This window comes from Salmo salar, chromosome 07 (genome assembly GCF_965601325.2).
Source record: "Salmo salar chromosome 07, fSalSal1, whole genome shotgun sequence".
NCBI classification, from domain to species: domain Eukaryota; kingdom Metazoa; phylum Chordata; class Actinopteri; order Salmoniformes; family Salmonidae; genus Salmo; species Salmo salar.
In genome coordinates, this window is record NC_138297.1 from 29,481,155 (window position 1) to 29,505,191 (window position 24,037).

Genomic DNA, 24,037 nt, shown 5'->3' on the forward strand with positions numbered 1-24,037 from the left:
AATATAATTTCCCAGCATATTTAATACGCAAGGGAATAGAAGAAATCGGATCCATGAAAAGGGTGCAGTGACTCGACACAATCTATTGTCTGAGTATCAGGCGTATGTCCAACAATTGTTTCCACTCAGTACACCCTCCCCGAAAGGCAGCACCTGAGGAGAGAAGCAGGTTTCTCCATCCTTTGTCCCTCCTCCCCTCGCAAATGCTGTTTAAATAGCGGGTGATTGAGAGTATCTCTTTCTCGATGCCACTGTTTAAATAGTAAAGCTGGATTTACAGTAGCTGTGAGCACAACTTGTTCAAGGTGTGGTGCGACGCTTTTTACCTCACGGAATCTTGCAAGTCTCAAAATCACAGGTAAAGTTTCCAGCACTTTTATCTAATCATGTGGATGTTTTAAAACAACAACTCATTCTTTGTTTTAAAATCAAATTCTATTACGTTTCTTGATTTATTTGGAGCTGGTTAGTTGTATAAACACTATCAGATTATAACTTATTAACCTTTTCTCCCTGGAATAGCCTACGGACGTTTTTCGTTGTTTTTGTCACATTATTTAATTTAATTCGTGGATCTAGGCTACTAATTAATAATGTAAAAATAATAACAGTCTAGTCTTAATTCAACAAGCTTACCCATTCACTATGCAGTGTTTTGTTGTTGTCAAATTCACCACCCATGATATTAACAATTAATTACCAATCACCACAATAATGGCAGGCCTATGTTTATTCACTGGTATTTTCTTTTCTTTTTATTTAACCCTTATTTTAGCAGTTGAGTTGACTGAGAACACATTCTCATTTACAGCAACGACCTCGGGAATAGTTACGGGGGGGGGGGGGGGGGGGGGGGTGAATGAGCCTATTGGAAGCTGGGAATGGTTAGGTTGCCATGATTGTATGCGGGCAAGAAAATTTGCCACTGGGGTTAACACCCCTATCCTTATGATAAGTGCCATGGGATCTTTAATGACCAATGTATGTTAATGTCTTTATTCAAACTGGTATGATCATTTTATATTCCCATGAATACATCTCAAAGCTTTTGAAATAGGTTTAGTATCATGATCAACATGATGGTGCAATGCATCTGACTGTTGATGATAACACTTGTAAATGTTTAATTGTAGCTGTCCTTGTTATTCATTATTGTTAATATTATATTATTATTACATATCCTAATCGCCTGGATCTCTGTTACTGTATCAGGAATGGACAATAGCAGCAGACTAATGATCGCAGTCATCATGGTAATGGCGTGCATGGCGATGGGAACCGAGGCACAGAACTTTTCAATGGCTCTGAACGCCACTATGGCACCCAATGCCACAATGGCACCCACCGCCACAATGGCACCCACCGCCACAATGTCACCCAACGCCACAATGGCACCCACCACCACAATGGCACCCAACGCCACAGTGGCACCCAACGCCACAATGGCACCCACCGCCACAATGGCACCCACCGCCACAATGGCACCCACCGCCACAGTGGCACCCACCGCCACAATGGCACCCACCGCCACAATGGCACCCAACGCTACAATGGCACCCACCGCCACAATGGCACCCAACGCTACAATGGCACCCACCGCTACAGTGGCACCCAACGCCACAGTGGCACCCACCACTACAATGGCACCCACCGCCACAATGGCACCCACCGCCACAGTGGCACCCACCGCCACAGTGGCACCCACCGCCACAGTGGCACCCACCGCCACAATGGCACCCAACGCCACAGTGGCACCCAACGCCACAATGGCACCCACCGCCACAATGGCACCCACCGCCACAATGGCACCCACCGCCACAATGGCACCCAACGCTACAATGGCACCCACCGCCACAATGGCACCCACCGCCACAATGGCACCCACCGCCACAATGGCACCCACCGCCACAATGGCACCCAACGCTACAATGGCACCCACCGCTACAATGGCACCCAAACCGACAATGACAACCAACGCTACAATGGCACCCACCGCCACAATGGCACCCAACGCTACAATGGCACCCACCACTACAATGGCACCCAACGCCACAGTGGCACCCAACGCTACAATGGCACCCACCACTACAATGGCACCCAACGCTACAATGGCACCCACCACTACAATGGCACCCAACGCCACAGTGGCACCCACCACTACAATGGCACCCAAACCGACAATGACAACCAATGCTACAATGGTACCCACCACTACAATGGCACCCAATGCCACAATGGCACCCACCGCTACAATGGCACCCACCACTACAATGGCACCCAACGCCACAATGACACCCAATGCTACAATGGCACCCACCACTACAATGGCACCCAAACCGACAATGACACCCAACACGGCAATAGCCCCCACTGTTATCAACACCACCGTCTCAATTCTCACGGTGAGTTGCCTAGGCTACATGTCTCACAGTCTCAGACTACAAAAAAAAAACAATTTTCTCTCACTCTTTCTGTTTTTCCTCTCTAATCTTATCTCTTTCTTTCCTCAACAATAAACCTCACAGACTGACATGTAAACAGGAAGTAGATCAAGCAATAGAGTGCCTGTTTGGGAGTTTCAATTACACTATCTCACATAGCATTCATGTAGGCCTTTTTGAAAGCCCAAAAAACGCATTTTACAGCAATGAGGCAAACAATGGAGTAAAACAAGCTTTATTCTTGATATTCGTCAAGAATCAATATCATTGATTTAAAAATAAAAAAAATTGTCTACCAATTGCATATTGACCCTTTAAGCTAAAATGAATGACAAACACAACAGCAACTAATGAGGGACTCTTCATACACAGCAAAGCATCTCAAGGGCGGATTGTGGAAAGACTCAGTTCTGTGCTGCTGAGCCATCAGACTGTGAGCCGGCCATAGCTGGTTCATGTTTCTTCGTCTCCACGCAGCAGTCCTCGGGACAGACTTTCTCCCTCCAGCTACAAGGAGAGTCCAGAGGCTACATCGCTGTAGGCTTGTCCAAAAACACCACACAGGTATGGAAAACTGCCTTGAAATTAGGATACATTTTAGAATACCCAGGAAAAGTGAGTTGTGATTTGTGATTGGAGGAAAGTAATTTTAACATCTAAAAGTCTACTAAGCTAACATATGACATTGTTTTAAGATGGTCATACCATGTCTCATTTAGTTATTTCATTTGAAATGTTATGACCCCAGTAGGCAAATAAAAAAAAGGCACAACAGTCAAAAAATAAATCATAAGGTTTCTATCTTGGAGATATAAGAAAGCTAATGAAATATTTGTGTTTTTTGGACACATGTTTAACCCTTTTTTTTGTTTTCACAAAACTACCTCCATACTTCCATTAGTTTCTTTTTACAGGTACCAGTTACCTTCAGACAAGACCCATGACACTTGTAGAACAAAACGGAGAATACCATTGTGTTCGTGAGAATCTTCCCTTTCCATAGCGGGGTTATATTAGTTTGTAGCCCAAACGGTTCGGACGCTATAGACAGAAATTGGCACATCGGCGGTACCAATTTCAGACGAGTCTCGTGGGGGTCGTAGAGCAAAACCGAGAACACTATTGTGTTCTTGAGAGTCTCATCTTTCCATAGAGCGGCCATATTAGTTTGAACGCTACAGATGTTTTCGTGAATAGACCGATTTTTGGGATGTCTCATGGTCTGACAACGTTGTAATGTAGTTCGGCCACCTTCCACCGCAGATGTGGAAGGCCGACATAGGCGGATGCAGTGGATAGAGAAGCAGCTCATGCAAAAACGGACAGATTTTGATGCTACTTTTTTTATTCTGTTACTTAGATTGACACACAGGTCACTTATTTAACTTCAGGAAATTCTGGATTTTGTAAATTTGGGGTGTTGAGATTGATATTTAGTTAATGACTTTAAAAAAGATATATTATTTATTTCTAGTTATTTGAATTCATCCTCTCCCTCTCCTCTGTAGGGCGTTAATGACACCACCTACGTGTGTGCCAACAACAATGGCACTGTGAAGTTCTTCACCACTCTCCTCCTAAATAAAGTTCTGACTGTCACTGGCACGGTGAGTTGAACCAATCAGAAACAATTGTTTCACTTCTGCCTTCCTGGAACGCCTTTCAGGAGCTAGGTTTGATTTCAGGCAAATTCCAGCAGTTAACTGATATTCACCCAATGATTTTTTTGAGTTGAACAAGATTTAGAGCCAAGAGTAAGAGTAATTCATGAACTTGAATTAAAACATTTTCTGAGTTGTTATTTAAGTTCAATTTGATCCCAATGCTGCATATACACATGGGTGCCATTTGGGACAAGGCCATGGAGAATAACAATGTAGCTGACTAATTCTAGGCCTACTGACATTTGGCTAATGTCCATTTTGACTAATAACATTGTAACTCTTGTGTTGTGTAGCTGCCTGTTGACTCTGTGAAGGGCTCAGTCAAAGGTCAGATCATCCAGTGCACCTTCTCTGCTACTCTCCCCAGGAACACTGGCACCAGCTTCGTCCTCTCCGTTTCCAACGGGACCGTAATTAACGGTGAGGCACTCATCCAAACACGCTCCAGGGAGAAGCTTCCTCTAGATACAGACCTAGGATCAGCTTCCTCTTCCCCAATCCCAACCTTAACGGTTAGTGGGGGAAATGCTCAACTGACCCCAGATCAGCGTATACGAGCAACTTCACCCTACACCTCCAAACACCCTGTGGACATTGTATCCCCTATTTCTGGGCCATCTAACTCTTTCTGTGTCACAGGTGTCATAGGGTGTAGACCAAAACACAGCGGGAAAATGTATACTCATCTTCTTTTTTTTAGTGAAGAAGGAAAACACAAACAACGTATACAAAAACAAACGAACTAGACAGTCTCGTCAGGCACACAGCAAAACAAGAAACAATCTCCCACAAAATCCCATGATAAACACATTCCTATTTATAGGACCTTAAATCAGAGGCAACGATAGACAGCTGCCTCCAACTGAAGGCCCCAACACCAATTAGCTAAACATAGAAATACAAACGACTAGACTGAACATAGAAATAAACTAACATAGAACAATAACCAAAACCCTGGACTAATAAATCAAATACCCCTCTACATACACAACCACCCCGAACCATATAAACCAAATACCCCCTCTACATGAACACATACACAAACACACCCTGAACCACATAAAACAAATACCCCCTGCCACGTCCTGACCAAACTATAAGAACAAATAACCCCTTTACTGGTCAGAACGTGACATTCTGTCTCTCTCTCTTGCTCATCTTTTTCTCCTCCCCCAGGAACCCTGGGTACTCCTCAGGTTTTCCTGGTCAGCAATGCAGCCGTGAACCTGGCTAACCCCAACAGTACTGTGATCAACTCTTTGAACGCCACTCCCACTAATTCTACTTCCTCCACAACTAACACTTCCACCACTACTGCTACTTCCAGCACTACTGCTACTCCCACCACTGCCTCCAGCCACGCCTTGGGCCTGCAGCACACCCTGTCTCAAGGTAACAACCCCATTGGAAAAAGCTACTGCTAACACTTTATAATAATAACTGATAACATGATTGATTAAATGTTAGTATTTCAATATTTGTAAAAATGTCTAACCATTTCTAAGGATTGAAAGCACTACAAGTCATGAGCACTTGTGTCATTTCTAAACAATTAATATCATTTATCAATAAATTATTTATATTAATTGATAAAGCATTTATAAACATGTATGACCATTTATAACGGTATATTCATGGAAGTTATTATAAAGCCTTCCCCGTAGCTCAGTTGGTAGAGCATGGTGTTTGCAACGCCAGGGTTGTGGGTTCGATTCCCACGGGGGGCCAAGTACGAAAAAAATGTATGAAATGAAAAAAAAAAAATGAAATGTATGCATTCACTACTGTAAGTCGCTCTGGATAAGAGCGTCTGCTAAATGACTCAAAAAGTGTTACCGTAGTACCATATCTCATAATATCCCATATAATCTTGAGTAGACAACCAATCTTCCTCTCTCTCTCTCCTTCGCAGCTCTGCTGATCCTGCTTGGTGTGCTAGGTATGATGGTGCTGTAATGATGATCTGAAGGTGACACACCAAGAACTCAGAAATCCTGCATCCATACCTTTACTGCCTCTGACACTGGCCAGGCTGCATCCCCAAATGACACCCTATTCCCTACATAGTGCACTACTTTCACTATGTTTTGAATACCGTAGGGTGCCTTTTCAGACGCACTGGTACTGGGTTAAAAGGCCATGTAAGATCTGAAGTTATATGCTTCGAAATGCATGTTATTCAACATACATAGTGAAACACTTTCTAGTTGGGGGTAGTAAGACGATAGCGTACAGAATGAATCCGGTGATACAAGGCCCAATGCTAACATTTTCACAATTTCAACCTCATATTCATCATCTCCAGCACCACTCCTAACATCAACATCAACACGTCTTCTTCTATTTTGTTGACCACAAAACGTCGAACCCGCCGTTTTCACATATATTTATGTCTCAGGAGGTTGGTGGCACCTTAATTGGGGAAGACGGGCTCATGGTAACGGCTGGAGCGGCATGAGTGGAATAGTATCAAATACATGGTTTCCAGGTGTTTGATGTTGGTTCGGGTGTTGCTTCAGATGATGAACATGAGGTTGGTATTTCCCATGTCATCCCCTATACATTTAGAATCTATTTATTTTCTCTTTGCTGATGTGGTTTTATGTTGGTGTGAGTGTGTGTTTAAATATTTGTCTTGAGTGTTGGCACACATTCTCATAGATGACACCACAAGTTGGCAGAAATGTGTGTGTGCGTGCGAGCTTGTGTGTCTGTCCAATAATGAAGCCACTGGATGGTGAACTGTTCTTCCTGATGACCCTTTTAAATGAAATATGTTTTAATGTGCAATTATGGAAATATTTGTATACATTTTTTTTTTTAAACAACAACGTTTTTACCCTTTCATGGGTATATTTGCTTAATGTTGATACTCAAACTGACAACTTTTAATGTACTGTACACTCAAAAGCTGACACAGAATCACTCAGGGTTAGTTCGGATTGCATACTGTTGTATGAGTCATGTCTTTTGTAGGGTGTGTCATCAGACAGTTGGTAAAGGTGGCCATGTTTGGAACCAAAAGCATAACATTTAAAAAGCATAAACAACGAACTTACAACAAAATATATAAATACACATAGACTGTAGCAATTTCAACACAATATATGAAAAGTGCTTTACAAATAATATTAGTATAGTATCGATGAATGAATGAATGAATGAATGAATGAATGAATGAATGAATGAATGAATGAAGAGCTGCCTACAGGTAAGTGCCAAAATAAAGGAAACACCAACATAAAGTGTCTTAATAGGTCATTAGGTCACCACAAGCCAGAACAGCTTCAATTAAACTTTGCATATATTCTACAAATTTCTGGAGCTCTATTGGAGGGATTCGACACCATTCTTCCATGAGAAATTCCATAATTTGGTGTTTTGTTGATGTTAGTGGAAATCGCCGCTCCAGATTATCCTATAAGTGTTCAATTGGGTTGCGATCTCGTGACTGAAATGGCCATGGCATATGGTTTACATCGTTTTCATGCTCATCAAACCATTCAGTGACCACTCGTGCACAGTGGATGGGGCATTGTCACCCCATGGGTGCATAGCCATGTTTGCCAAAATAATGGTTTGCCCAGCATTTTTATACATGACCCTAAGCATGATGGGACGTTAACTGTTTAATTAACTCAGGAACGACACCTGTGTGGAAGCACCTGCTTTCCATGCACTTTCTATTCCTCATTTACTCAAACATTTCCATTATTTTGGCAGTTAAATATACATCTCTATTCATGAATAAAATACCCCAAAATATAATTTTTACACCTCTTCACTTCATTGGCTCAGCATTGGAAGCAACCAAAACCAAAACACTGTTTTATGTCAGGTACTTGACTTAACGTATTCCTTTCAGCTCCTAGTAGAGCAAGGGCCTCAAACATTAGATAAAGAGCATGTGTTAAACATCCTTATAAATCATATTTTCAGAACACAAAAACATATATTACAGTTTTAACATTAGCATTGAGAAGTATACTCTGGTATTGGAATGGTATATTATTGGTATAGTTTATGATGTTTGTTTTGTGTTATATGTACATTTCAACAAATAAAAGCAATTCTTCAAAAAAATACTCTTTGACAGGAGAAAAGATACACATACATTTGAATAAACAGCCCAGACTACCGTATATAAAAAAAAAAAAACACAAATTGCTCACGATACAGAGAATATGAAGCTGGTTCAATGTTTAACTTGGCTGTAGAGCACTCCTTTGGTAGCACACCAGGTTTCAGGTTGGTAGAAGAGGTTTGAGCAGATCAACAGTATCAACAGGCCTGGAAAAACACACACAAGTAAAAAATATCAAGTGATTTTTCAACATGACTGTTCGACACGGCCACCTACTGGTTGAATTAAGTAATAATCAACGGGCTCAACAGCATTAGATCAGTGGATCCCAAATTATTTATAGTCCAAACATTCAACCTCCAGCTGTGTACCCCCTCTAGCACCAGGGTCAGCTCACTCTCAAATGTTGTTTTTTTGCCATCATTGTAAGCCTGCCACACACACACACACTATACAATACATTTATTAAACATAAGAATGAGTGTGAGTTTTTGTCACCATCCGGCTCGTGGGAAGTGACAAAGAGCTCTTATAGGACCAGGGCACAAATAATAATATTATAATATTCAATAATTTTGCTCTTTATTTAACCATCTTACATATAAAACCTTATTTGTTCATTGAAAATTGTGACTAACTCACCACAGGTTAATGAGAAGGGTGTGCTTGAAAGGATGCACATAACTCTGCCATGTTGGGTTGTATTGGAGAGAGTCTCAGTCTTAAATCATTTTCCACACACACTCTGTGCCTGTATTTAGTTTTCATGCTAGTAAGGGCTGAGAATCCACTCTCAAATAGGTAAGTGGTTGCAAAGGACATCAGTGTCTTAACAGCGCGATTTGACAAGGCCGAATACTCTGAGCGCAGCCCAATCCAGAAATCTGGCAGTGGCTTCCGATTAAATTCAATTTTCACAGAACCTCTTGTTGCAATCTCTCTTGTCAAGAATATCAGTAAGTGGACTGGAGGCAGGGAATTAAAGGGATGATGAATCCAGTTGTTTGTGTCATCCGTTTTGGGCAAGTACCTGCATAATTGCGCACCCAACTCAATCAGGTGCTTCACTATATCACATTTGACATTGTCCGTAAGCTTGAGTTCATTTGCACACAAAAAAATCATACAATGATGGAAAGACCTGTGTGTTGTCCTTGTTAATGCAGACAGAGAAGAGCTCTAACTTCTTAATCATAGCCTCAATTTTGTCCCGCACATTGAATATAGTTGCGGAGAGTCCCTGTAATCCTAGATTCAGATCATTCAGGCGAGAAAAAACATCGCCCAGATAGACCAGTCGTGTGAGAAACTCATCATCATGCAAGTGGTCAGACAAGTGAAAATTATGGTCAGTAAAGAAAACTTTAAGCTCATCTCTCAACTAAAAAAAGTGTTACATGGTTGCTGAGCCACATCATTGCATAGTGCAGAAAATACACAAGAGTTCAGGGGCCATGCTTTAACAAAGTTAATCGTTTTCACTGTAGTGTCCAAAACGTCTTTCAAGGTGTATGCTGCAGTGTACCCAACTGCTTGCACGCGTGTTACCACTCCACTATGTCTCCCTGTCATGGCTTTTGCACCGTCAGCACAGATACCAACATGAGCCACAGCTACTTTTGGCTACATACGAACCGTTAGTGAAATTCCTGCGAGAGAGTAACGGTTAATGTGATTGGATGTTAATTATTTGACTAGGCTACCTGTATTTGACATTGTGTTGTTACTTCGCTGAATGCTAGATGGTTTAATTTTATTTTTGGCAGTGAAACGAGGCTACTCAGGTGAGAAAAAAACCTCACCCAAAAGCATAGCCCTGTTGGAAAATATAAATGGACTGTTTGAAAATGTGAAGAAGAAAAAAGTTACAATTTTTATTTTTTTAAGTGCATTTTTTAAATGTGAATCACATTTTTATTTGGTGTACCCCCGACAGCATTGCGCGTGTACCCCAGTTTGGGAATACCTGCTGTAGAGGACCACAGTCAACAATGACCACAGTGCATGATAAATGACAAAATGTTGACATTACTCACCGCGAATCAATGGCTTCACAGGGCTTGAGGGAAGTTGAATTGAGAAATCTGTCTAAAGTGTGGTGGAGGTACAGACAAATTCACCAGCAGGAGAAGAATAAGGCAAAATAAAAAAATTACATTAAAAAAACACAATCCTTTAGAACACATCCTCGTTCCTGTTTGTGTGTTTGTGTGTCTGTATGTGTGTGCTCTGTGTGTGTGTGTGTGTGTGTGTGTGTGTGTGTGTGTGTGTGTGTGTGTGAGTGTGTGTGTGTGTGTGTGTGTGTTTGTGTGTCTGTATGTGTGTGCTCTGTGTGTGTGTGTGTGTGTGTGTGTGTGTGTGTGTGTGTGTGTGTGTGTGTGTGTGTGTGTGTGTGTGTGTGTGTGTGTGTGTGTGTGAGTGTGTGTGTGTGTGTGTGTGTGTTTGTGTGTGTGTGTGTGTGTGCGCGTGAGCATGCTAGTATACGTGCAACAATTGGTGTCAGCATAGTCAAAACATTTACATTTCAAATACGGTTTTCTGAAGCTTACCATCATCCTCAACGGAACCCTGGAAATAGAAAACTTTTTGAAGGCCAATGTCTGGACCTCAGGGTCAAGTTAAGTAAAAGTAGAGACAAGTGCAATTGGATTATTTTTATATGAGGATCATAGGCAATTACATTTTTCATCACCTTCATCTGAAATAAATAATCAAAATATTAAATAATGGAAGTTTACACAGGACGGTATACACCTGAGGAGGATGAATCCACTGTACCAATTTTGGTAATACCACTTACTGGTGTTTTGTTGATCAATTCCATTGTTGTTCCATTGTACAAGGTGATTTTTTTAAAACAATGTCTAATTTTCATATAACACAATCATTGACTCATTGGCAAGAAAAAGGTTTAATACAAAGTTGACATTCATTACATATTAGGATTTTATTTTTTTACAATTTTAACATCAGCATGTTAATCTGTTTGTTATGAATGAATTAAGTATGTTTTAATAATTGGTGTTGAATTGAGAGGTTCTGGTAATGTCTAAGCATCTGATTCATAAAAATGTCCAAGTGGGTTGCCATACACAAGGTCACTGGTTTGAATCCCATCCTAAACTTAACCAATTGGAATTACTTGCCTAAACGTAAACAATATCTAAACTTACTTGCCTAAACTTTACCACTTCATTGCATTAGTTTCTGCCCTCAAGGCAAAGCCGCCCTTAGAACAAGATGAAAGAAAACACAATCTGCTGGATACTTTGCATTACCGTGCTTTGATTAGTTTTGTATTTCCCTGATGATCCGCAGGTATTCCCATAGTCTCTCTGGGGTTGCATTAACCTGTTGGGGTGTAGGAGGCAGTATTTTCACGGCCGGATGAAAAACGTACCCAATTTAAACAGGTTACTACTCTGGCCCAGAAACTAGAATATGCATGTTATTAGTAGATGTGGATAGAAAACCCTCTGAAGTTTCTAAAACTGTTTGAATGGTGTCTGTGAGTATAACAGAACTCATATGGCAGGCAAAAACCGGAGAAAAAGTCAACCAGGAAGTGGAGGATCTGCGAATTGTAGTTCTTTCTAGTTCCTTTTGAAACTACAGTATCTGTGGGTTTACTTTGCACTTCCTAAGGCTTCCATTGGCTGTCAAAAGCCTTCAGAAAGTTGTTTCAGCATTCTCCCGTCACTGGGCAGATAATAGGAGCTCAGTTACTGAGTGGACTGCCTGGCAACAAAGGGATTGGATATGCGCGGTCCCGCGAGCATGCTGTTCCTTCTCTTTCTCCTTGAATGAATACGCTATTGTCCGGTTGGAATATTATCGCAATTTACGTTAAAAATACCATAAAGATTGATTTTAAACAGCGTTTGACATGCTTCTAAGTACGGTAATGGAACATTTTGACTTTTCGTCTTTGGAACCGTGCTCGCGCGTTATGCCTTTGGATAGTGCTCTGAACGCACGAACAAAACGGAGGTATTTGGACATAAATATGGATTATTTCGAACAAAAACAACATTTCTTGTGGAAGTAGCAGTCCTGGGAGTGCATTCTGACGAAGATCAGCAAAGGTAAGATAATATTTCTAATACTAATTCTGAGTTTAGGTGGCCCTGAACTTGGCGGGTGTCTGTATAGCTCGCTGTGATGGCGAGCTATGTACTCAGAATATTGAAAAATGTGCTTTCTCCGTAAAGCTATTTTAAAATCTGACACAGCGGTTGCATCCAGGAGTAATCTATCTATAATTCTTTAAATAATTGTTATATATTTTGTCAACGTTTATGATGAGTATTTATGTAAATTGATGTGCACATTCACCGGACGTTTTGGTGGGAATACATTTTCTGAACATCACGCGCCAATGTAAAATGCTGTTTTTGGATATAAATATGAACTTTATCGAACAAAACATACATGTATTGTGTAACATAATGTCCTAGGAGTGTCATCTGATGAAGATCGTCAAAGGTTAGTGCTTCATTTAGCTGTGTTTTGGGTTTTATTGACACATGTCCTTGCTTGGAAAATGGCTGTGTGATTATTTTTGTCTATGTACTCCCCTAACATAATCTAATGTTTTGCCTTCGCTGTAAAGCCTTTTTGAAATCAGACAATGTCGTTACATCAAGGAGAAGTGTATCTTTAAAATGTAAAATAGTTGTATGTTTGAGAAAGTTGAATTATGACATTTTGTTGTTTTTGAATTTGCCGCCCTGATATTTCACTGGCTGTGTCCCGCAGGTGGGACGCTAGCGTCCCACGTAGCCCTGAGAAGTTGCATTAATTAATCTTCACTATGTAAGGCGGGCTGGTTGTGACAGAGATGTAAGTGCAGTTCCTGGGGTCGTTCCTATGATTGCAGTCCTCAAGTGCTTTCTTTGTCTCAAACTCTGTGGTTAAAAAAAACAACAACAAAAAGTCCCTTTAACTTTTTTCTTCCATACTTTGGGCCTTGACTCCTAGCTGTGCAGCTTGACCAGGAGCATATCAGAACTCTTATAGGCCAACAGGAATTTATTCCTGGTCATGGCTAACGATGTGTGCTGAAAGTCGGGAAGCAAGTTCAGGGAGTGAGTGTTTTAATAAATAAACACAACATAATACAAAACAAGAAACACTAACAACGCACAGACATGAACCTGAAACAGAAACAATAACGCCTGGGGAAGGAACCAAAGGGAGTGACATATATAGGGAAGGTAATCAGGGAAGTGATGGAGTCCAGGTGAGTCTGATGATGCGCAGGTGCGCTTAACGATGGTGACAGGTGTGCGCCATAATGAGCAGCCTGGTGACCTAGAGGCCGGAGAGGGAGCACACTTGACAATGTCACATGGTCAGGATGTAATCAGTGCCCTACTTTATGGTCTCACTGTGAGAGAAATATTCAGGGAGTTAATAAATCATAGATAAAAATACAGTTATTTTGACATAACATTCAATTGAATTCATTCAATGTACAATAACCTAAATAAGTATGTGTGTGTACACACAACTACAAGGGAAATACAAAATGTTGTTTAAGTTACTAAAGTCACTGAAAAGTTGCCATGTGACTTTAGAGGATTGTGGGTAATTCAAAGTTCTAGATGTAATGTTACCGTATGCAATGTTGTAGAGATGTCTGTAGCAGTGGCGATTTTAGCGTGTAAATCTTGGTGGGGCAAAACAAAAATGTGGGATGCATGCCAGCAAAGCCACAACACAACACTAAACAATACATGAATTGCACTATAACATTGACAAACGGTGCCCACAAACTGTTAGGGCCTACATAAAGCCAACAGCAGAGTCCCAACACCTTACCACTGCTACACCTAGCTTTCAGCGGAGCCTTGTCTGGCAGCAAAACAGTTCATTCAGCCTCATTTACTGCCTTTTAAAAAAACATAGCTGATATGGCTGACTTGCTCAAACAAATGTGGTTTCTACTGACAATTGAGATGTACAAACTATGGCATAAAGGGATGACAAGCGGATAAGAGGCAATCCATAATTTTGATTGAGACAGAACTTTTGAAATGTACAGTGACAGAATTCAGAACACGGGCTGTTCTTACAGTGTACTCCCTGTACAACAAGTCAGAACCGTAGGATAAATAAAAGGGGGCATATAAACAGACAATGAAAGCTCTTATAATATTCAATGATTACATTTCTCTTAAACAGGTTATAGGCAACATGTGCACCACCAAGTTAGAACAGTAGGCGAAATTAAGAGGTGAAAATAGACCAAATTATTAGGATGAGGCACATTGAACGCCGTTTGGGTCTTTGCGTGTCAAAAAAGATACGTTATATAACACTATTTGACCCGTTAAATAAGCTTTTAATTTGACACGTCAAATAACACAATTCTATTATAGAATGTTGTGTGTGTTGAATTTGCACGTGCAAGCCAAGCTCCACCACTACTATCAGTAGCACTGTCAAACCTGTACAAAAAAAGTTGGCAAACAAGCACAGACCGGGTCACAAACGATGTGTTTACAATACCGCGTTGGTGAAAATAGACCAAATTGTTAGGGTGAGGCACATGGGCTACTAACAGCTTACTACACAACATACACTTAGTATTACTTTCTTAGCTACAGTATACATATCGCCCTTGCATATTACATCATTTATGCAGCAGCATACAAGACATTTTTGGACTCACCTTGTGAAGGTGACGCAGCGGTCCTTTGTGGCCAGATTTGGCCAGAAGTGTGGCATTATCTGGATTTATGGTGGGAATTCGGGGAAAAAAACTCACAGCCACTCCATTGGATAGCAGGCTAAAGTTAGTAGTTGCTTTGCAATGCTTGCTGATAGCCACTGATTCCTTCCAAACGACTCATTGTTGAATTTGCGATTTCCAACTTGTTGTATAATCTTTATGTCCAATGGCTGATGAGCACCGATACATTTTATCTATAATTTCTCTTCATTATTTATCTTCATATGACAAGGATTAAAAAGGATTTGCCAGTAGATTGTCGACTTGATTCATGATGATGACTGCTAGCTAAGACTTTGAAAGTAAGATGTTGACTGTGTATAATGTAATTTGACGTAATTTTATCTGTAGCCAATGACCTTGAACTTTCTTGGAAGTGCACTTGTAATATAACTCTATGGCAGGACCCAAAGGGCTGAAATTTTGGATGTCTACCCTTACTAAGCACTTAAACTTGGCGATGACGTACTGTCCCCATGAGTGACAGAATACTGAGCCAGTCACGGCGCAACGCTCCTATTTTCTGCTGGCTCACCCCACCACCACAGAAAGCACTGAGCTAGGCTGAAACACCTGCATTTTGGAGCTGCCTTACTCAACAAAACAAAAAAGAGACCCTGTGTGTACGCAGCTTTATTAAGGGAATGATATATATTTGTTTTAATATTGTTTGCAAACTGATATGTGACACGTATTAATGCCAAAATAACATGCAAAACAGGCAAGCCCCCCCCCCCATTAAAAAAAAATATAATATAATATATGACGGGTCGCCACTGGTCTGTAGAAAGAAAAGTAGATAACACTTTATTTGAAGGTACAAATATTAGCCACTCATTTGTAGTTTATAAGTGTTCATAAGTATCTTATAAGGCCTTTATTACGTCTCATTAGCCATATATTAGGCCTTAGTTATAAGTAATGCATTACTGGCCAATCTTAATAACCCCTTTGGCATAATTCATATTTAATAAAGAGCAAGTTACACAAGAAACAAACTCTTAGCAAGCTGTCTCAAGGAGGGGACTAATAAGGGCGTAGTACCTCAATATGTGTTTCCTAGGTTACACTTCAGAATAGGGAACACATATTGAGGTACTGTTATTATACAGCTTACTAAGAGTCTGTTTGTTGTGTAACATGCTATTTTTAAAGGTCCAACGCAGCCGTTTTTATCTCAATCTCAAATCACTTCTGGGTAACAATGAATTACCTTACTGTGACTGTTTTCAATTAAAATGGTCAAAATAAACAATAATTGCTTCTTCGCAAAGGGAAATAGCTCAAGCAAGACATTTGCTAGGACTGTCTGCGAGTGGTCTGAGTGGGAAGGGGATTTTTTTGTTGCTGTTATTGACAGAGAGGTTTCGAACACTCACTACTGAGTTCCAAACTGCCTCTGGAAGCAACATCAGCACAAGAACTGTTCGTCTGGAGCATCATGAAATAGGTTTCCATGAACAACCAGCCGCACACAAGCCTAAGATCACCATGCTCAATGCCATACGTCAGCTGGAGTGGTGTAAAGCTCGCCAGCATTGGACTCTGGAGCAGTGGAAATGCGTTCTCTGGAGTGATAAATCGAGAATGCTACCTGCCCGAATGCATAGTGCCTACTGTAAAGTTTGGTGGAGGATAAAATTACGATCTGGGGCTGTTTTTCATGGTTCGGGCTAGGCCCCTTAGTTCCAGTGAAGGGAAATCTTAATGCTACAGCATACAATGACATTCTAGATGATTCTGTTTTTCCAACTTTGTGGCAACTGTTTGGGGAAGGCCCTTTCCTGTTTCAGCATGACAATGCCTCCGTGCACAAAGCGAGGTCCATACAGAAACGGTTTGTCGAGATCGATGTGGAAGAACTTGACTTACCTACACAGAGACCTGACCTCAACCCCATCGAACACCTTTGGGATGAATTGGAACGCCAACTGCGAGCCAGGCCTAATCGCCCAACATCAGTGCCTGAACTCACTAATGCTCTTGTGGCTGAAGGGAACTCCATATTAATGCCCATGATTTTGGAATGAATTGTCCGATGAGCAGGTGTCCACATAGATGCATGTCGCCACCTCTGTGTCCGAAGGGGGGGGGAGGAGAAAAGTAGTTGAGTGTCATCCACATAGGACCCAAGGTCTGTCTTGAAAAATGTATTTGTTGTCAATGGGTTAATTCATTGTAGTGGCTTCAGTTGCATGTTACTTCAAGAATAAACTAGTAGTAACTTCTCTAACACACTGCTCTCGGCACTTAACCTGATTGAATAGAGCTTTAACCAATAAACAACCAATAAAGAACCTGAGAGTGTTTGTAGGAGACTGTAGAGTAGACAACAGTACCTCCACACGGCAGTGTAGTGTGTGATACAACTGTGATATGACTTTATATGCCGCCTTTTACAGACTGTCCCAGATTGGTGAGAGCTATCATGTTTGTCGTGTTTTTAGGAAGAAAAGGGTCACAAGGACCACCTGGTGATGTGGGACCAGCCGGACCTAAAGGCGAGATAGGGGAGACTGGAGGTAAGCAGCAGTCCATCTGAGAAACATTATTGGAATATAAATGATCATGTTATTTCAGTTACCAAGGTTGAAGATACAAATGAGTCTAGTGTCATGTTCTTTCACATACAAGACTCCAGTTTGATCAGCCATTCGCTCTCTTAGAACCATTAACTCAAAGCTAGGTTGATATTACTTGTGATGCAAATATTGTTACAGTATGTGAAATTTAAACAAGACTATGATATTTTTCCCCACATAATCACTCAGAGGTAGAGCTGGACAGCCTACCTTTGAATTCCTTTTCACCTTTAACCAAAGACAATTCCCAAAGCAATACTACTCTACCACATCTGCCAGCTAGTAAGCAGAGCCAAGCAGCTAGCAAACTGTTTTAATGAAACAAAAGATTAAAAAAATAGCAAACTGATGCATGTACAGTATGTTAAACCGTTTTCTCAAATCTGTTAACTTTTTAATATGAATTTGTAATTTCTTTTTAGCAGTGTGCCAAAAAGGAAAACACAGAATTATTTCACCCTGTTAAACTGTTCAACTGATAAAACGCATGTGTTTCAGGTACAGAGGACGATAAAAAGCATGTCAAAATAAACAAGTTGACGACAGTATACAGCTCTTGTTTCGACACTCGAACATGTGAATGCTTTCACTTCAGCCTAAAGGCATTTATGAGTTCTTGTAAATCACATGATCTGAATGCTTCTCTATAGTCCCTCCCAGCGGACACAATGGCTGATAGTTGATCCAGCATTGCTGAACATGTAATGCGGATATGGGTGTGGGTGGGTTAGTTTGATCATGCCACGGAAGCAGAGGAGCCCTGCATATAAGACTGGAACTCCTTATCAAATCATAGACTAGGTAAACCAAGAGCACAACCAGCAGACAAACAAGCAAAGGTAAGCCTGTGTAAATAACATATACACCTTACTGGTTTGTATTACGGCAAACAAATGTGTTTATACACTGAGTGTACAAAATATTAGGAACACCTGATCTTTCCATGACATAGACTGACCAGGTGAATCCAGGTGAAAGCTATGATCCCTTGCTGATGTCACTTCTTTAAACCACTTCAGTCAGTGTAGATGAAGGGAAAGAGACAGCTTAAAGAAGAATTTTAAGCCTTGAGACAATTGAGACACGGATTGTGTATGTGTGCCATTCAGGGGGTGAATGGGAAAGACCAAAGATTTACAGTAAGTGCCTTTGAACGGGGTATGGTAGTAGGTGCCAGGTGCATCGGTTTGAGTGTGTCAAGAACTGCAACGCTGCTGGATTTTTCACGCTCAACAGCTTCCCCTGTGTATCAAGAATGGTCCACCACCCAAAAGACATCCAGCCATCTTGACACAACTGTGGGAAGCATTGGTGACAACATAGGCCAGCATCCATGTGAATCACTTTCAACACCTTGTAGAGTCCATGCCCAGACAAATTGAGGCTGTTCTGAGGGCAAAAGGGGGTGCAACTCAATATTAGGAAGGTGTTCCTAATGTTTTGTACACTTAGTGTATATTGCAATTTATTTTATTGCTTTTCAAATAATATTGCATTGCTAATTGACATGAGTGAGACACAGATTCCAGTGAAATTTAAAGATGGGGAAAACACAGAGTGTCCTTGAGAAGAAAGGATACACTACCCAGAAGGAGGTAGAGAATGGTGTTATCGCTACTGACAAACATGGTGACCAGTTCGTCATTAAAGAGATCAAATTGAATGAGGTAAGTGAGAACTATTTGTTATTTCTGAATTGATTACATCTTAGAGTTTTTTGGAATGATCACAGAGGGATAGGATACATTATTGGTTTTCAATTATAGGCAACTCTGCAGATGCAACAATAATGACATGTATTCATAAAGATAAACTAAATAATGAACATGCCTATATCTTTCAATAAGTCACATATCATTTGTTTTGACAGACATCTGTCTCGAACTCCAGTGCTGAAGAAATTGTCTCAGTGGTTGAAAGCCTCAGACAGATTAGTCACCCCCACATTGTAAGCTACAAAAACTCATTTCTAGGTAACTACATCATTATCGTTGTCGTTACATTTGTATTTAAATGTATTTTATTTGTTTCAGAGACAATGTATTGGAATTACAAGGTAATACAGTATCAGCAACTTCAACAAGTGAACTACTACAGTATTAATATGTTTCACAATTAGTATTCTCAAGTAGTATTCACACACAAACTACTAATACATTTTCACAGAGGATAACTGCTACTATATAGTGACAGACCATTGTGCAAAGGGAAATCTCTCTCAGAAGATACAAGAGCAGATGACTAACCCTACAGAAGAGTACTCTGAGAAGGTAGCTGAAGTAATAACTAGAAAATTCCACACCGCAACTGTTTTTATTTTAGGCTAAATATACTTTGATACCTTCACAGATTATGGACTGGTTTGTCAAGATCTGCATGGCCCTGAAGCATGTGCATGACCAGGGCCTTCTTCACAGAGAACTGAGACCCCAGGTAATGCTAATAAAACATCATGCAAAGGCAATTAGTTTAAAGATAGCCTGGAATTTTTTTTTAAGAAAAAGGAGGGTTGATAAAATGTCAGGTTTTATGTAAAGCCTTGTTATTATTTTTTTATTTTATTAAAATGTAACCTTTATTTAACTAGGCAAGTTAGTTAAGAACTTAAGAACAATTTCGTATTTACAATGACTGCCTACACATGTAAAGCCTTCTTAAACAATCAACTGCACGTTATGATTTGGGTGGGATTGTTGACTTGGAATTCACAGCAATACAAATAGAAATGATTGCAAAAACTTATGATATGATTCATGTCAGTGAAAAAATGAAATAATGGAATGTCATAAACTGTTGCTTAATGCCTCAACTGTACAATTATATTTTATTATCTATACTAGAGCATACTCCTCACAGAATTTGAAACACTTCGTTTGGGAGCGTTTGGAAGTGTCAATGAAAAGTATGTTACTTGGCACATGATGAATTTACACAACATATATTAATAGTTAAATACATTAATAGTTTAGCATTTTTGATTACATAAATGAGTATTTGAGTATTTTTTTGTGTTCATGTTCCAATTTTTTTTATTAGGACTACCAACGAGGATGGAATGGTGGGTTATTTAGGCCCAGAGATTCTAACTGGTGAAATGTATGACACCAAAAGGTAGAAAATATTTTAGATGTATATTTAAATATATATTCCAGATTTTTTTTTAAAAGATATTGATTAAATAGTTAGTAATTACCCAAAATGTTGAAGGTATAGTGAGGTGAGAATGAAATCACTAAAGCTAACAAAACATTTCAGGGTGGATAATCAATCATTTACTATAACTTGAACCTTCTGTCACAAGGCCTATGATATGGTATCATAAAATGACATAAAATGTGTCAAAGTGATGTCACAAGCCATACTGTATGTTAGGTAAGCCAGGCCAATAAGATGACCAAGACAATAAGGAAAATGTAAAATAAGTTGACATTTGCATTTGCAGAGATCAGCTGTCATGGCTGTTACTACCCACACACCCACACAAACACACACACACACACACACACACACACACACACACACACACACACACACACACACACACACACACACACACACACACACACACACACACACACACACACACACACACACACACACACACAGGATATGTTCATGACATATCTATGAAGGCTTTATAATGGGGTTATAAGTGTTAAAATATAAGTGTGAGGGTTATGCAGTGTAAAATAATGAGAATTACATGAGAATTAATGTATTTATTTTCCATCATTTGCAGTGATATTTGGTCCTTGGGATGTGTGCTGTATGAGTTGTGTATGCTTCAGGGTGCAGTAAGTAATCCTGCATTCAAATGCCCATTGTAATTTCGCATTTTCCAGTTGGTGAAGTTGAGTGTAGTCAAATGGTTGTAAAGTAGGAATAATTCTTCAACGAATGAAATAATAGCATCTACCCAGCTATCTTAAGATAGCTAACATTGACAAAGTTAAACTAACTACCTGTATTTTATCAAAATTATTAAGATTGTAAGATTGCTCTGTATAGTCACTTTTCAGCTGAAAAGTTAAAAGATCATATACCAAAAGTTGTAAACTCGGGTTGCAAAATTCTGACTTGAAGGGTGAATCAACATCCAATTATTCCGACACATATTGAATGCATTCTATGTTGCCTGTCCACCACCTAGCTAAAGGATATTGGGTGATCATAGACAGTTCTTTCTTCACAGTTCACTGCGGAGAACACAATCAACCTCATCCCCCAAATATTGGGAGGTTCTTACCCCTCTCTCCCAGAGAGCTTCTCATCTGAGCTCCGCGACCTCCTGTGTGACATCTTCCAACAAAACCCGACCATTAGGCCTTCAGCTGGTGACATCATGGCAAAACCCTTCATTATCAGTTTCATCACAAAAAAGGTTTGCTATGCAATTGCAATCAATCAATCAATCAATCAATCAATCAATCAATCAATCAATCAATCAATCAATCAATTGTTCAATATGTATGTTTATCCATCCAACCATCTACATTTCCATTCATTCATTAATCTAAATGTATTCATGCATTTCTATAGAGTGAGAAAACTGTGGCGGAACTCCAGACCACCTTGGAAAAGTTGAGAACTCTGGCAGACGGCTTGGAGAGTATGCACAAAGGCACCACCATAGGCAGTCTGACGGGAGGTGTCATTGGGGCAGCTGGAGGAATCACCTCTATAGTGGGGCTCATCCTGGCTCCCTTCACTCTGGGCGCCTCCCTGATCGTCACTGGGGTAGGTATTGGGGTGGCTGTCGCTGGTGGAGCCACAGCCGGAGTATCAAACATCACCAACATGGTCAATCAGTCCACCGACCGCCTAGCCATCAAGAACATCATCAAGGAGTTCCAGGAGAAGATGAACTCTGTGGTGACATCTCTACAAGACATCGCTGAGGGTTTGGAGACACTCATGCAAAGTAGCTCTTCTCAGATAAGACGTGCCGGTTTCAATGTAGAGGCCGCTGCTAGAGCTGGGGTGAGGGCTGGGAAAGGCCTTGCGGGCACAATAGAGCTCTTCAGACTACTCCGGGTGGCCAATATTGGCAAGGTGGCAGCCCAAACTGCCAGGGCAGTGCGTGTGGCAGAGGTGGCGACAGGAATATTTTCAGCTTTTTTTGTAGCGGTTGATATCTTCTTCATCGCCATGGATGCCAGAGAGATCCACAACATCCGACAGGCGAAGGCGAATGAACAGCCGGGTGACACCAGTAAGTTAGAAGTGATGGACACAGACTCCACCACTGAGCTGAACCCTGCATGTGAAGAACCAAAGGCTGAGGTCAAGTCAGAGACCATGAAGTTCATCCAGACGATCAGACAGACAGCTGAACAGCTACAGGAGAGCCTGGATGAACTGAGTGATGTCATCTCATTCATTCCTAAGATAGAGGACTGTTACTTAGACGACTGACCTAGTCAGTGATGGTACGAGATGCATAAACAACAGATCCAATCATACTTTAATATTGAACTTCTCTGTAATAGACCGGTATGGGCAGATGTCCTTTTTGATAGCCAGAAACTCACTTTCATCCTTAAGACATGGCTTGTACAACTCAGTTATGATAACTAAGTGGTACAGATCAAAATCTATATCACAGACATTTCTACTTCTGAAATGATTCATTTTATATCATAACTGTCGGGATTGATTTGATCTGTATATTATTTTCATGAAACAAATTGTATTAAAATAGTAAGTAACTGCAAAATGATCAGTTTCAATCTATTAATACATGAAGGTGCATGATGAATGTATGGAATTATGTTAATAAAACATTGACTGAAATGTTTCTGAAACATTATGCATGAACGTTTCTTCATGGTAAAATAATAAAGATCAGTACAATGCACCAAATCTGTCTTTTGGCCTGATGGTAGCATTTTTCATGGCAAAATACACACTGGTAAACCCTGTTGAAGTACAAACAACAGATATATTTCAAAAACGTTCATATTTAGCAGCCTGTTAGTATCCGGTACTTGTTTGTGTTGCACCTGTATCCTGGAAAATGGACATGTCTGTGAATGGCCATCTGTAAACACACACAAGGAAAGACTTGACCTCAGGTGAACCCAAAGAATCACATTAACCGTGTACACATTCTCGATGTGGTCCTGTGTGACTCAGTCGGTAAGACTTCAGAGTCGTGAGTTCAATTCCCATTGGAGTCACAAATTGTTCTGTAAGACGCTGCATAAAAGCATCAAGCTAAATGACAACATCCATGCTGCCTAAGAATACTCTGTTTGAATAGTTCCATTTTATACATTTTTCATGGAGTCCTTGAACATGTCTCTTTTTTTCCCTGCGTCCTAACGACACTGTAACATTGCGTAATGTTTCACATGGAAAGGTATATAAAGGAAAGAGACAGCACAACGAGCTACCCAGGTAGCCGAGAGGTTTTGTGTGAATTTTGATACTATTTGCGTACAAGTTGTAGAATGAAGGACTGACTCAGACCCTGGTGCTGCCGTGCCTGTGTGGGACTCAAACGCCCAGTGAAGATGCTGGAGAAGTCA

General features: G+C 40.5%; 2 protein-coding genes across 9 annotated transcripts; both read left to right on the top strand.

Annotated features, from left to right (window-relative positions):
• The first annotated feature begins 220 nt into the window (after positions 1–220).
• Positions 221–7,873, top strand: LOC106608983 (uncharacterized). The gene is made up of 7 exons (XM_014207281.3): positions 221–358; positions 1,213–2,402; positions 2,814–3,005; positions 3,950–4,048; positions 4,399–4,525; positions 5,282–5,497; positions 6,018–7,873. The coding sequence occupies exons 2-7, from the start codon at positions 1,215–1,217 to the stop codon at positions 6,059–6,061; spliced, it is 1,866 nt and encodes a 621-aa protein (XP_014062756.3). The 5' UTR covers positions 221–358; positions 1,213–1,214; the 3' UTR covers positions 6,062–7,873.
• A 9,451-nt stretch (positions 7,874–17,324) lies between these two features.
• On the top strand, positions 17,325–23,369 carry LOC106608982 (uncharacterized). 8 transcript variants are annotated; one of them, XM_045721810.2, is made up of 11 exons: positions 17,325–18,346; positions 19,020–19,174; positions 19,378–19,455; positions 19,541–19,563; positions 19,674–19,777; positions 19,857–19,940; positions 20,348–20,409; positions 20,544–20,618; positions 21,247–21,301; positions 21,700–21,888; positions 22,047–23,369. In XM_045721810.2, the coding sequence occupies exons 2-11, from the start codon at positions 19,170–19,172 to the stop codon at positions 22,920–22,922; spliced, it is 1,551 nt and encodes a 516-aa protein (XP_045577766.2). In that variant the 5' UTR covers positions 17,325–18,346; positions 19,020–19,169; the 3' UTR covers positions 22,923–23,369. The 8 variants fall into 8 exon arrangements, with proteins under 8 accessions (XP_045577766.2, XP_045577767.2, XP_014062753.2 ...); XM_045721811.2 differs by having other exon boundaries at positions 19,024–19,174; XM_014207278.3 differs by having other exon boundaries at positions 19,030–19,174.
• Positions 23,370–24,037: the final 668 nt, after the last annotated feature.

Coding starts and splice junctions, on each gene's coding strand:
- LOC106608982 (XM_082977537.1), top strand. CDS start 19,049: ATGGGGAAAACACAGAGTGTCCTTGAGAAGAAAGGATACACTACCCAG. Junction 19,778..19,856: donor CAGAAGAGTACTCTGAGAAG/GTAGCTGAAGTA, acceptor ATACCTTCACAG/ATTATGGACTGGTTTGTCAA. Junction 20,619..21,246: donor GAAATGTATGACACCAAAAG/GTAGAAAATATT, acceptor CATCATTTGCAG/TGATATTTGGTCCTTGGGAT.
- LOC106608983 (XM_014207281.3), top strand. CDS start 1,215: ATGGACAATAGCAGCAGACTAATGATCGCAGTCATCATGGTAATGGCG. Junction 3,006..3,949: donor TGTCCAAAAACACCACACAG/GTATGGAAAACT, acceptor TCTCCTCTGTAG/GGCGTTAATGACACCACCTA. Junction 4,526..5,281: donor CAACGGGACCGTAATTAACG/GTGAGGCACTCA, acceptor CTCCTCCCCCAG/GAACCCTGGGTACTCCTCAG.